Source organism: Myotis myotis, unplaced genomic scaffold (genome assembly GCF_014108235.1).
Source record: "Myotis myotis isolate mMyoMyo1 unplaced genomic scaffold, mMyoMyo1.p scaffold_m19_p_1, whole genome shotgun sequence".
Lineage (NCBI taxonomy): Eukaryota > Metazoa > Chordata > Mammalia > Chiroptera > Vespertilionidae > Myotis > Myotis myotis.
In genome coordinates this window covers 63,794,137-63,808,759 of record NW_023416313.1, presented here as the reverse complement: position 1 = coordinate 63,808,759, position 14,623 = coordinate 63,794,137, and the positions used below count along the sequence as shown (strand labels likewise).

General features: G+C 38.9%; 1 protein-coding gene across 1 annotated transcript in view; it reads right to left on the bottom strand.

Annotated features, from left to right (window-relative positions):
* Window positions 1-14,623, bottom strand: part of GRID2 (glutamate ionotropic receptor delta type subunit 2) — a 1,375,820-nt gene that overhangs the window by 242,237 nt on the left and 1,118,960 nt on the right. The window contains exon 13 of the mRNA XM_036339775.1: window positions 13,703-13,898. Coding sequence (XP_036195668.1) covers window positions 13,703-13,898 — 196 coding nt within the window. The remainder of the gene's footprint in view (window positions 1-13,702; window positions 13,899-14,623) is intronic.

The window sequence follows — 14,623 nt, the reverse complement described above, 5'->3', positions numbered from 1 at the left end:
TTTTAAGTAGCTTTGGGAAGACATTAGAAACTTAAATTCTACATTTGTGGTAGAGAAAGCAAATGACCAGGAGTTAAAGACATGTAGGTTGTAGTCATAAATCTTGACACTAATTTGCAGGGTGGCCTTAAATAAATTACCTAATCTTTTTAGGTATAATTTCCTCATCAATAAAATAAAATGATTAAACTGGGAGATCTTCACATTTCTTTTCAGCTCTATGACTGTGATGAATCTGCTAATGGTCAGAAACAAGTATTCCCAGAGAGTTTAGGAGAACCAACACTTTTCAATTGTGTGGGTCAGAATGGCATGGGTTTTGTTTTTGTTTTGTTAAATTATACAGCCCTCTCCCCCCATTCTGATTTGCCTGTTGCTGGATATAAGTTGTTAGTTTATTGGTCTCTTCTATCTTTGAGAATCACTATTGGGTGAGCCATTTTGGAGGTGTGGATTGACTAGCCAACACAATCTAATTTCTACTTGAGTAAATGATAGGAAATTACAGTGATTCAAGTTTGTTAGCCACATAGTGCCCCTTGAAATGAGTATTAAAATAGAATTTAAATGTATATGTTCCATCAGAATGGCTACTATACAAATCAAACCAAAGAAGTGATGGTGAGGATGTGGAAAGTTGGTAGGTATGTGAAATGGGGCAATCACTATAGAAACCAGTATACAGTTCCTCAAAAAATTAAAACTAAAACTGCCATATGATCCAGCAATTCCACTTCTGGATATATATATATATACCTCACAGAATTGAAAGAAGAGACTCAAACATATTTGTAGCAGCATTATTCACAATAATTAAAGGGGAATTGGATTCAGAAGTTGAGAACATCACAATAAAGCACTGACTACATAAATCAGAGTAAGAGGAGAGGGAAGGCCTTTGGAGAAATATAAAAGGACAACCAGGGGCAGGACTCACAGGAATGCCAATGAAACTTACACAGGCTCCCAATTCCCTTCCTGAGGGAAGGAGAGTTTCATCAGAAACTAAAAATTCAACGTGTTTGTTATTAAGGTGCATAGCTTAATGTAACGGGAACAAATACATAGGCATGAAGTCCAATATCTTAACTAGGAATGTCCATAAAAGAATATTTCAAAAACTCTGAGCCTTTTCAGTATATATCTTTCACTAGGGAACTAAGTTTTATAAAATTCTTATTTACATTAATAGTCCTAGGGATAAAAAGGAAGAAAGCAAACAGTGGACAGCTTACAGGCATATTTACAAAACCATTTAACTTCTCCCAGTTTTCGCAAAGTAAATGCTGCTCCTTGAAATCACAGGCTGGCAAGAGAAATGTTGTCTTATAAAGCGTACCCTTGGGCCTTACCAAGATTTATATTAAGACCTGACAAAATTGTGTTTGCTTGCCAGTGCATCGACTTAACTGACAGTGTACATGTAGATGTGGGCATGGATTGGAATAGAAAAGCCTGATGGGTTAGAGGTAGAGTTACACAAAATACAAAGTACTATGATCGATATTTTAAAAAAGAGGTATTAAGAGTGGTATTGACAAGCTAATAGAAAAAGGAGCAAAAGGAATAATCTAGCAAAAAAGAAATGACATGCAAAAACCAACAAGCATTTGAAAAAATGTTCAATGTTATTAACAATCAGAAAAGTAAAAATAAAATACTTTTCATTTCTCATTTTGGAACAAATGAAAAAGGGTAATACCATTAAATTCTGGCAATTTCAGGGAAGAAAGTGGGAAAACAAAACTCTCTTTTTGTATTGATAGAAGTAGAAATAGGTACACTATTTTTAGAGACTATTCTGTGAGTGATTATTACATTTGAAAATTTACATGCTCCTTAACTGACAATCCTACTTTTAGGACTATAATTATAACATATATATATATATATGTTTATCATAGCTGGTTTTAGGAGAAAATATATAAAACATTCAAAGTGTTCATCAACAACAATAATTTGATAAATTATAGTAATTCATGCAATATTTTGAAGGTATCAAAATGATGTATAAACATGTATGCAAACCTCAAAGCTTTTATAACAGAAATTAAAAAGAGAAAGGCAAAAAAACACATTTCATTAAAAAAAATTCAAAATGGAAACCAAACAAAAACCCTGTATGGACATGCATGCCTATTCCATATAGGAAAAAGTCATTAAGCTATACCACAGAGGCTGTTTTTAAAGGTAAACTGAATGGGTAGAGTGAGCCAATTTTAAAATTATAGTAGAATTACATTTTTTTACTTTTCTGCTCTAACAGAAAATTTTAAATATGTATATGCACTTTCAACCTTGGAAAGTAAATTTGAGAGTAAGACCTAACTAGATGATACATGGCCCAGTAGGAGTCTTTGATCCACAAGCACAAACTGTACCTCCCATTCTCCTCACTTTATTATAGCACTGTGATGGTTATAATTTTATGTGTCAACTTGACTGAGCCATGGGATGCCCAGATATTTGGTTAAACACTTTTTCTGGGTATGTCTATTAGTGTATCTCTGAAAGAGATTAGGATTTGAATTGGTGGACTGAGTGAAGCCGATGGCCCTCCCCAATGTGGGTGGGCATTATCTAAGCCTCAGAGGGTTGGAATAGAACACAGTGGAGGCAGGTTGAATTCTCTCTGCCTGACTGATTGAGCTGGGACATTGGTCTGCTCCTGCCCTTGAACTGAAATTTACACCATCAGTGTTCCTGTTCTCAGGCCTTCAGGCTCGGACTAGGATTTACACCATTGGCTTTCCCAAGTCTCCAGGTTATAGACTGCAGATTGTGGGACTTCTCAGCCTCCATAAGCTTTTGAGCCAATTCCTTATACTAAATCTCATTTTGTGTGTGTGTATATATTATATATATAGGTTATAGATATTTATCATTATATATAAAACTGTATTATATATAGGATATATAATTTATAATATATATGTACACACACACACACACACACACACACACACACACACACATATCTCCCATTGTTCTTATTTCTCTAGAAAATCCTCATACAACCACCTAATATCAAACAGTAATTGCTTTTTGTTTCCTGCATGGTACTGTTCTGCTCACCTTTGTGCTTTTTTTCCTTTTTTTTCCCAGGCTGTCTCTTCCCTCTCCTACTTATTCCTATCTCTCTTTTATTTAATTAAATCCTTACTTCTTCTAGAAAGCCTTTGTGATCTGAATAGCCTCATCCCTGTGGTTATGCTTGGTCGACTTTCTGTTTTCTCATATTACCTTTTAACTTTGTACATCTTTCTCTGGGTAGTTTTATTCTGCATTTTACTGTCCAGCTAGACTAATCCATCTCAGCATCCTCTGTGCCTAACATAGTTTCTGGTACTCAGCAGCCTTTGAATAAAAAAAAAAAGTTTGTTGATTAAAGGATGAGTGACTGAATAGATGAATTGGAATTGAGTGTAACTAATTAAAGGAAGAATTGGAGCAAGTCTGGCTTTCATCAGGGATTAAATCATTATATAAAAAAAGCAATTTAAAAATACATGCTCTGCCAATAGTGGGTATGTTTATAATAGTAGTCAATATATAAATGTATACATATATATGTTCTATAAATTAAAGTGAAAATTATAAACATAATGTTTATAAAGATATGTGTATGTACCCCCTGGGCATCTAAAAAAATCCTGTTTATAGTTTGCTTTGCGTTCTGTAAGACCTGACATATTCTAACTCAACTTAAAATGCTCATGACTGTGTAAGCATGTATGGTTTTAGGGTTCTCCTTTCCTCTTTGGGAAATATCTAATAAAGACTAATTTTAAGACATCTATGAAGGTTATTGGGAAAAAATAAGTTATTAGAAATTATTTTTAAAAACACTTAACCCCAGGCATTAAAAATGCATTGGCAGGGCTGCTGGAAATGATGTCTATGTGTGTTTTTTCCCCCCCACTGGTACAGAAAGAATAGCGGTATTCACTGTATGATAACTCACAGACCTAAAAGCTCTGTTTCCTAAAGATCCAAAAATGTGCCAGTGGTATCTGAGCTCCCAAATGCAGGTAAAGTGCTAAAGTGAATCATATATTTTTGAAGTTATTTGGAAAAAGGATCACTATAGCATTGCTACCTCTAAGCCCAGGGGTATGATAGCCCAGGCCTCTTGGCATTTTCATAGACCCAAAGCTGTGGAGTATTTTGTCTTGTTTTCCCCCAAGTTGTGTTCAGTCTGATTATTCATTTCTGTAATAAAGGCCTAATGCTGATTTTAAGGCTTTGTACCTATCAGCATGTTACCAAGTCACTTACTGAAGCTCAAGTGAGCTCTTACCCTCTCTCTGTTGCTAGTTCATGAATTTTCATCCACGTTGGCATTTTCACTCAATGTAAAATGATGCTAGAGAGCTCTAGGAGGAAGAGGAAAAGAACAACCAGAAAAATATATGGCCATTGTGGTTCATGGGTCTGGGGCACAGAAGACCAGGAACAACTATATGTAAAACTTGGTAATACTCAAAATTTGCTTTCTACTCAATCTTTTAAAAAAAAAAAGTAACTTGGTTCTCCCTTACCTCATCCTTAGCTGTGAGAAGCAATGCCCTCCAATCTCTCAGCTGCTGGGAAGACAGCTCTCAGGCAGGCCTTCACCTGCCACTGTCAATATGCCCCTGTGAGATGTTCACCCCCTGTCACCCTACACTCACCACCTTACCAACACAGTGTGCCTACAGTCTAAAGCCCATATTGGCTCTAGGTCCCTGAATGCCCGTCATCATAAAAAATCCAAAACTTCTAGGTCAGTCCCCATTTCTTACTGATTTGGAACTACAGATCTCCTGGTTTTGAACAAGTTTCCCATTCCTCTCCAACTATCTACACTCTTCCACTCTGCTCTGTGGAACTATCATCACCATGAACCCTATTATCTAGGGAGATCTTAAAATTTATTGCTGTGATGGGAATGATCTTGAAAGTGAAAGGGAATTAGAGATTCTAGGACCAATACTAACATGTGGTGCTGGGGGCAGTCCCACACCAATAATTCTCAGACACTAGCCAGGTATCCTACACTTCAATTCTGACATTATCTATAGGAGATAGCGTCAGATTTCACAGATTAAGGGTTCAGAAGACAAATGCAAGTTCAGGTTGTTACCTGTGCTGCTTACTGACTGGCTATAGATTGGAGATTCCAATGACCTTCTCCTTGGGTTCAATTAATTTGCCAGAGTGGTTCACAGACCTCAGAGAAACAGTTTACTTGCTAAATTCTTATAAAAGGATATAACTCAGAAACAGAAAAATGGAAGAGATGTATGGGTAAAAGCATGGGGAAAGGCATGGTGCTTCTATTCTCTCTTAGAGTGTGCTGCTCTCCTCACCCCTGCATGTGTACATCAACTTGGAAGCTGTCAGGTTGGGGTTTTATGGAGGCTCCATTACACAGGCATGGATGATTAAATCATTGGCCATCCATCATGGTACTCTCCATGCCTTTCCCCTCCCAGGAGTCGGGGGCTAAGTCTAAAAGCTCTAATCCTCCAATCACATGGCTGGTTTCCCTGCCAAGCATCTCTATTCTTAGATTCAGTCCCAAAGTACCTCATTAACATAATAAAAGACACCTTCATAACTCTCCTCATTTAGAAAATTCCAAGGGTTTTAGGAGCTCTGTGCCAGAAACAGGAGGAAGACCAAATAAATATTTTTTTATAAATCACAATATCACAGGGACTCTATTAATAATGGTGGGGCACCTGGCAAAACTGAGACTTCCCAACAAGGCTTGTGGTCACTCTGCATATAATATGCTTCTCTTCTAGGGATGCCGATTACTTGTCTTCTTAAGTGCTGGCTATTTTTTTCTCTTCTACAACTTTCTTACCACAGGGGCTGGATAAAGAGTAGTTGTCCTCATTTACCCTTGAACTACATCTAGAGCCTTGTCTCTATAAAGTCTTCTAGCTTTTTTGAAGGCCAGGCTATCAGACTATATTTATAACCTGCTACTCATTCTTACTGCCGTCATCTGCTGACTCTGTCACTCCTCCAACATCGCTTGAAGATTTTATCATTTGGCCCTCTGTCACTATCTCAAATACTAGTTCTATGGTTATTTTTGGTGATTTGATTATTCACATAGACATTCCATTCCAGTACTGGGTTTCTCAGTCTCTTGGCTTTCTCTTTTCCAAAGATTGTGTCTTTTCTCTTACCTCAGCCACCCATGCCCATGTCATATTCCCAATACCAACACTCTCTATACCATCTCAATTTCAAATGTGTCATCACAGAACCAACTTCATATTATTTCCAATCCAGTTCTGCCCTTCCGGTTCATGACTCCAATTCTTTAGTTCCATCCAGACCTATAGTTAATTGTTCATGCCATTCTCAATCTCCTTATGTCATCACTTTCCTCTTATACAGCTCAGATTTCATTGTCCCAGGGGTCTTTAGCTATCTTTCTTCCCTAGATACACACTCATCCTTGGTGATATCATTGAGTCTTTTGACTTTAAATACAAAGTTTATGCTAGTAATTACCAAATGTTTATCTCCATCTAGAACTCTTTCCTGAATACCCAAATCATATATGCATCAGCTTTCTTGGCATCTCTGCCTGGATAAATAATAAGCATTTTATATTAACTACTAGTAGCCTGGTGCACGAAATTCATGCACTGGGGTGTGTGTGGGGGGGAGGGCCCCTTAGTCTGGCCTTCACCCTCTCCAATCTGAGGCCCCGCAGGGAATGTCCAACTACCTGTTTGTGCCTACACTTTTAACAGATAACAGCTCCATTGTTGTTTCTTTCTTATGCTTAAAACCATTGGAATTAGTACGTATTCAAAGTGTGTATACATTTTGGGGGACACCCTATATATCTCTAGTCAGCGGTGAAAGAAATCAATAGCAGATTTGGAACCCCCAGACAGGGAACCTCGCTCACTCCCCACATGTCTCCCCACTTCACTTTCCACCTTTGTGGGCAGCAGGAGAATCAACGTTTTCTCTCATTAATTAGGAAAAGCACGTCCTGTCACCCACTGCCTGGCAGGAGTGCGCTAGGCCCCAAGCAAGCGAGGCTCAGTCAGGGCAGCCTTCGCTCATGGGTGCTGGCACCCAAAGTGCACATTCCTCCTCTACAGTCGCCCTGACTATCCCACTGTTTCACTGAGAGGACGGAATTCCTCTCCACTTCTGGTTTCTTGATCTTGAACGCTGACCGAAGGCACCTCAGCGAGGGCTGCTCGTGCCCACCAGGTGTGTCTGTCTGCATCTGCTCCTGCCTCAGCACCTGCATTAACCCCCTAGAGGTGATCTTGTAGCTGCACTGGCCTCCATGGAACAGGGCATCACCACTCCAGCCCTCTCACTATCATCTCACAGGCGCCCACCCTCAGCACCCAGAACACCCACTCTCCAAAGGACGTGAGCGCATCAGAGGGGATGTGTGCACATCCTGTGGGGGTGTTAGGCATGCTGGGTTGATGGAAGTGCGGTGGAGAGGTGGGGGGAACTTGTGCATGCCTTGGTTTGCAACTGTTGCAGGCGCGGAAGGGTGACAGTGTGCTGGGGGATGTTTGCACGCCAGGGGGGATGTGCACACCGGAGTCCTCCGGCTTTTAAGATCCACAAACCCCCGTGGTGCGGCCAGGAGGACGATAGTCTGGCCCTCCATGGTGGCTGTCTCTGCGATCCTGCACCTTCTGGGCCAGGAGGCGGATCTTGCGCAGCCACTCCTGGGCGCTGATGGCCTGCAGGCGCTACTTCAGCTGTCACCACCGCCATGTGGGGAGTACAGGCCGCCCTCCACTGGCCTGCCTTTCCTGTCCAGAGGCTCTCTGTACTGCTCACCTGCCCAGAGTGACTGGGGCTGGGTGGAAGCCAGGCGTCCTGGCCTGCCCAACCCCGGCTGATCCACCCCTGTGCGAGCTGCCGCCCCGCCAGGAAGGGTCATGGATCCAGGTCCCGGGACCGCGGACAGCCTCAAGCACTGCCCCCCGCCCGGCAGGGTCACAGATCCGTGTCTTGGTCCCGTGGACAGGCTCAAGCGCTGCCCCCTGACTGCCAAATCATGGATCCGGGTCCCAGACCGCGGACAGCCTCAAGCGCTGCCCCCCCGCCCACCAAGTCATGGATCCGGGTCCCAGACCACAGAGAGCCTCAAGCACTGCCCCCCGTCCGCCAGGTCACAGATCTGGTCCCGGACTGCGGACAGCCTTGCCCGCTGCCTCCCGCCTTCAGTATGCCAATTAGCTGCCATCTTGTTGCTTCAGGGTGGGGGTCCCCACTGGGGTGCCTGGCCAGTCTGGGTGAGGGGCTGAGGGCCGTTTTCAGGCTGGCAGGTGACTGAAGCTCCCAACCTCTCCTTTTTTTCTTTTCTTTTTTTATATTCTGGGATTTATTTACCTTCTATGGATGTCACTGGAGCTGAGAGCCGGCTTTAGCTCTGAGGCCCGGCTGCAGCTCTGAGACCTCAGCTGCTGAAAGCAGGGATCTGCGTTTGTTCTATAATTGTAACACAGTTGTGGTCCTGCTGGCTGAAGCCCGGCTGGCCAAAAGCAGGTTTCTGGGTTTTGTTTAACTTCTATAATTGCAACATTGTTTCTTAGAGTGCAAGCTCAGAGGCCGGCAGTGGCAGGCGGGGAACCTTGGCTTCCTCCATCACTGGAGCAAGCAAGCCTCCTGTTTGCTTCAGCTGCCTGGCTGCCAGCCGCCATCTTGGTTGGCAGTTAATTTGCATATCACCCTGATTAGCCAATGGGAAGTGTGTTGGAGCTATGGTTAATTACCATGTTTGTCTATTATTATATAGGATCATGCCAAAGGCAAATTTTCATTTGGCTTCTCAAATCTGCTTTTCCTATAGTTTTTTCAATCTTTCAAAATAAATATATAAATAAATAAATAAATAAATAGGCAACTCACGATAACTTGCTTTAAAAAACTTATATTTTGGATGTTAATAACTTTTAGTGCTCATACTAGACTTTACGGGGCTTTGCTATTCATAATTATTTTTTGAAAAGAATTTTTAATAATTTTTTAAAAGCAATTGATTTTTTATTGATCTATTTTCCAGATTTATGCATGATTTGATTATAAACTCTATCTCATGTAAATGTGTATTTTTATGACCATGGTGGGTTAGTTTGTGGAGTTTCTTCCCTCAGTGAGGGTCTGCATTCTAGAGCTTCCAATACTAAGCATTTATCTTTGTATGTTTACTTATTCTAGTCTCTTATGAAAGAAATGACTACTTAAAAAAATGACAGCTTCATTCTTCCAACTACTTAATCCAGAGACACTAGATTCATCTTTAACTTTTCTTTTTCATACCCCATATGCAAAATGTTAGAATATTTTGTTAGAGCTACCTTCAAAAGACGTTCAAATTCAATTACTTCTCACCAATTGCACCATATAACCACTCTGGTCCACCCACCATTGTGTCTCACATGGATTATAGCAGTGGCCTCCTCACTGGTCCCATTGCTTCCAGTCTTGGCTTTCATTTCAATCCTCCAGTCTTCCAGCTAGGATTTGAGCTGGCCCTGAAGCCCAGTGGCTTGGGTGGAGCCTTGATGCGCATCTGAACTTTGCCAGCTCCCTTTTCCACATACTGTTCTGGGACTTAAGTAGATGAGCGATGTTGCAAATTGATCTTTCTGGTTGAATACTGCTGCTGCCACCACCACCTATTTTCCTGTTGCCATAGTATCCTTCAGAGTTCCCCTCCTCCCATTTAACTACATAGTCTGAAGAATTATTTACTTAACATTGGGATCCTCTAGCTAGAGCAGAAGTTATAATCCTACCAATTCAGCTTTTCTTTTCTTCCCTAGTAGTCTTTATTGCTGAAGTTCTGGAATAATTTGTTCCTCATCATCTGAATTATAATAGTTTATTAGGAAATAAATAGTGCTTTCTTAATAACCAGAGACTTCTCTATTTCAGTGCTATACCCAGATACATCATTCCTAGTCAGATCCTTACCTGTGACTTAGAATTTTTCTATCTATTCTCAGAAATTACCTGCCTCATGTCCCTCTTCCTCCTAAAATAATCTGATAGATCAAATCTCCATCAATGTGCTAATGCTAATAGTTTAAAGTTATAATATTCTAAGATGTATTTGGGTTTTAACAGAGACTGATTTTCAATGCTATAATTTCAGAATTGCAGAGTCATTATATTGGCCTCCTAACTGGTTTCCAGTTTCTACATCGACACCTTCTGTTTTTCTCAATACAATTTACTAAAGTATTAATTAGATCATGTTATTCTGTTCAAAACTTCCTAAGTTTCATGTATTACACAGAGTAAAAGTCCACTTAATATGTTCTGCACAGTATATGTTCTCAGACTTTAGTTTAGCATGCTTATGAATCTTGTTAGAATGAAATTCACATTCAGAAGAGCTGAGATGAGACCTAAGAGTCTGCATTCCAACAAGTGATGTTGATGCAGGTAGCTCCCGGGACTATGCTGTAATAGAATTCTATATGATTTGCCTTCTCCCTACCACCTGGCCCTCTACCTCTCTGACTTTGTTACACTTCTGATATTATCCCTTATTCCTGAAGCTACACTGGCCTCTCTCATAGTTAGACTATCCAGACATGCCCCCACCTAGGACCTTTTCACTGGCTGATCCCTCTGTCTGGAAACACTTCAACTTCACCAAGATATCTCTCTTTCTCTCCCTCTCCCTCACTCCCTCTATTCCCCACCTGCTTCAAGTCTTTATTCCAGGGTCACTTTCTTAGTGAAGACTTCCTTTGTCATCTAATTTAATAAAACAGATCATCTTCTCCATGTCCCCGTCTCCTTCTCCTACTCTATTTTTCTCCTTAACACTTATCAGTACTGAAATGTAACATATTTTATTTATCTTATTTATTGTATGTTTTCTTCACTAAACTCTGTGAAGGCATTTTGTTTTCATTTATATTCACGCCAGTGACTAAAATAGTGGCTGACTCATAGTGGGTGCTCAATAAATAATTGTTTAATACATGCATTAAAAATTCAGTTATACTTTTCAAATCCCACTTTTTCTACTTATGCAAAACATCCTGGGAAGAAGAAAGCAAAAGCAAGTTTGTTTTAGTTTAATTAGGCTAGTTTGATTTAGGTGCATGTCTCCCAATAATAACAGATCAGAACTCATTTACTTAATCCTCACTTATATAGGTTTTTTTCAGTAAGAGCAGAATAAAGATGTTGGAAAGAATCTGGATCTACCTTCAAATAAGAGAAACTTAATGAGACTAGTAACACAATTAAGAACAAACAGAACCTGAGACATTAATTGGATATATAAAGTTATAATCAGATTGTGAGGATTGCTTTTCACAATGAGGCAGGCTTTCCTGGAAGACAGTTACTATATACTATATATATAAATTCCTGGCCAAGATACTGTAGAAGTTTGGTCTTCTGTGGAATATTGACTTCTGAGGTCCCTTCAGCCTGCACAAATTAGAAGTCAATGACAGAGGACAGGAAACTGCTATGTGAGATGTGCAATGCTAGTTGCTTGAGGAAGAAACCACAACCTCGTTTTATGTGTTCTTAATCTCATGAGCTCCCAGTGAGCTTTAGCAGTGAAAAAGTTATTGTTGGTTGGTTGGTTTTATTTTAATAGAAGCTGGGCACGACCTTGCAAACTACACCAAAATACATTTTGTTATTACTAGCGCTTCTCTGTCTAGTCAATTATCACCTGTCTGTGATTTTGGTTGAAAGAAATATATATTAAAGCAAATTTCACTTTGATGTTTTCCATTATGAATTCCAAAGGACATTCTTTAATACCCCTCTATAAATTAGAAAACTGGATAAATGTGGTGCCATAAATACTAATAAATACTGTGAGATTTGATTTGCCATTTTTAAACTCATAAGTCCTCTTTATTAGCAGACTATCAGGGAACAGAAATCGTTCTCTACTTCTTTTATTGCATTATCTTTTTTATTATGTTACAATTTTAAGTTAACCTTAGGACTACTAAATAATAATGTTTTGTAGTTGCAAAATTTATATTCATTCTCAAGAAAACAAATTTATTTTTAATAGTAGACAATTTGAAAAAAATCTATTTAGTATATTTATTGTGGGCTTGAATTCATTCATATACTATGAGTAACTAGTAAACCCTGAAATGCCTACTCTCCCTTCTCCTTCAGACAACATATAGATCCATTCACCCAAAATAGAAACACTTTGGGATCCATACCCGGGCCCTGGGAAATGGGGACTAATATAATAAGAGTGAAACAGTTGGAGGCAATTACTAATATTTCAAGGACATTCACTTCCTTAAAAGCAATGCTTGGAAAGAAATTTATGTCAGCATCACCAGTTTTTTAAGTAATGATGTCAATGTAGTGACTGCAAAAATTACTAGGCTGATTCTAGGGGACCACAGCAATAGCAGTAGCAGACAAATAACATCATTTGAAAAGGCACAGAATAAGGCTAAAATCTGTGGCAGAATAACATTTATAGTCATCAAAACATTCTCCAACATAGTATTATTGAGTTTGCTTTTGGACAAGGAACTCAGACATGGGATCCAAATTATTCTGTGTGGAAGATTACAGAGAAAAGTGTATACCACCATTGCTGCTGTTAGTGACATCCATTCATGTATTCACTCGCTCATTCATTCATTTGTTCATCCAATAATTTTTATTAACTATCAACCATTGTGATTTCTACTAGACTAGCCACTGGAACAATCTTAAGCAATAACCATGCAGTTCTCTCAAGGAGATTGATGAGGCCTGAGAAAGAAAGTGTTACTTTTGTGTGCATGTTTATAAACCACAGGCCAGAATAAAAATCAGCTTCCTGCTTTCAACAACAAAGACTGCTTCCTAAGCAACCCCCCTTTTTTTGTAAAATAACTTCTTAAGTGATAGCAATATAAAAACAAGATCTAAATATTTTCACTGTTGGAAAAAGAAATAGTCATTGGTAGGAATTTTGTTGACAAGATTAACTTTTACTCACAGATAGCTTCACATAATCATAAGTAAAGATAAGGGTTTCATCTAAAAACAAATGCAGAAAAGAAAATATTCTTAGGTGTTTGAAAGGATTGAATAACCTGAATGATATTTGGAATAGGATTTGTAAAAACATCTTCAGTCTCCATGTGTATAAGTCTCTGAGCCTGTTCTGAGCAAAATACCAGCTCCTGTTTTCTAGCTTTGGAATTCACTGGAAACAGATCCGATTAATCAGCGATTTTCAACATTTTTCATCTCATGGCACACAGAAGCTAATTACTAAAATTCTGCGGCACACCAAAAAATACATTTTCCCCCATCTAACAAAAAATAAGGTATGGTTCTAATTCATTCACCCTGGTTATCTATTGTCCATTTTTAAAAAAAAAATTAATTTTTTTTAACAATCCAAGGGAAATAAGGTCAGTGTCCCTGACTAAATAGTCAGGTATTGCATGTTTTAAAAAAATCTTGTGGCATACTGGTTGAAAATCGCTGCTTTAGACACACATACTACAGAGGTTTTGAATTCCCTCTACTGGTACACTGTCACTTCAAACTCTTCTTTAAATCAACAGAAGCTATAATGCAACTGAAAACTCATGTCAAAGTTAAAATAACTTAAAAAAAGAAGGCAATCCTAACTTACCAATTCTAATATGAAAGACAAAAGGGTAGACTATGAATGAAGAACTATAGCCAGTACCTTTTGAATGCCTGCTTGGGACTCCAGAACATTATTCTCTGATCCATTGCTTCGGTTGATCATCCGCCACATTTGGGAATACATGCTGTCCCTCTCAAAAGGATTCATTCCCTTCATACGCACATGCTCATACACTGCAGAGTCCAGGACCGTGCCGTAAGGAATGTCTGTCTGCTTGGAAAGGTCCTGGAGAGACCTTAATTATTAGGGGAGAAGAGAGACACAAGAAAGAGTACTGAGTATTTTCAAGTGGAAATAAAGTTAAAGGAAGCAAAGAGCAATATATGTGAATACAGATGCTAAATTGTTCTTCTTAGTTTGTTGTTTCTTAATATTAAAATAAAATATATAAGGAGGATTGCTGTTAAAATGTTAGGCACTATACAAATCATGAAAAGACAAAATTACTTCTGAAAGAAAGTTGAACATTTCTAGTGGTAAAGCAATGGTTTTTTGTGTGTGAGCCTGCACAACAAAATAATAAAATCTAGCAATCCGTTCAAAGCAAAGAAATATGAAATTAGATTGCTAGATAATCATTGCATATAGATTGCATATAATCATTGAATTTTTTTAAATCAATATATTTTAAAGCCTTAAGCCTATGTTCTTTTAAGTGATAAGGGTTAAATAATTTTTATAAAATTACTAGTGGCTCGGTGCATAAATTTGTGCACATTGAAAGGGAAGAAATTAGAAGAAATATTTTAACATTGCCATTTGCCCTTTCTCTTAAAATAGAAGTGTCAACCAAATTCATGATCGACAATAACAGATCAAAACACATGTATGTGATTGGTGCCAGCGAGAACTTTATATACATAGGTAAACTTGCTTAATTAGACCTGCTTTCTGATTTAGATAAACTTTTCCCAGCCCAGTGAAGCAACCTAACTTCTCTTTCGGGTAATTGTCAGCAAC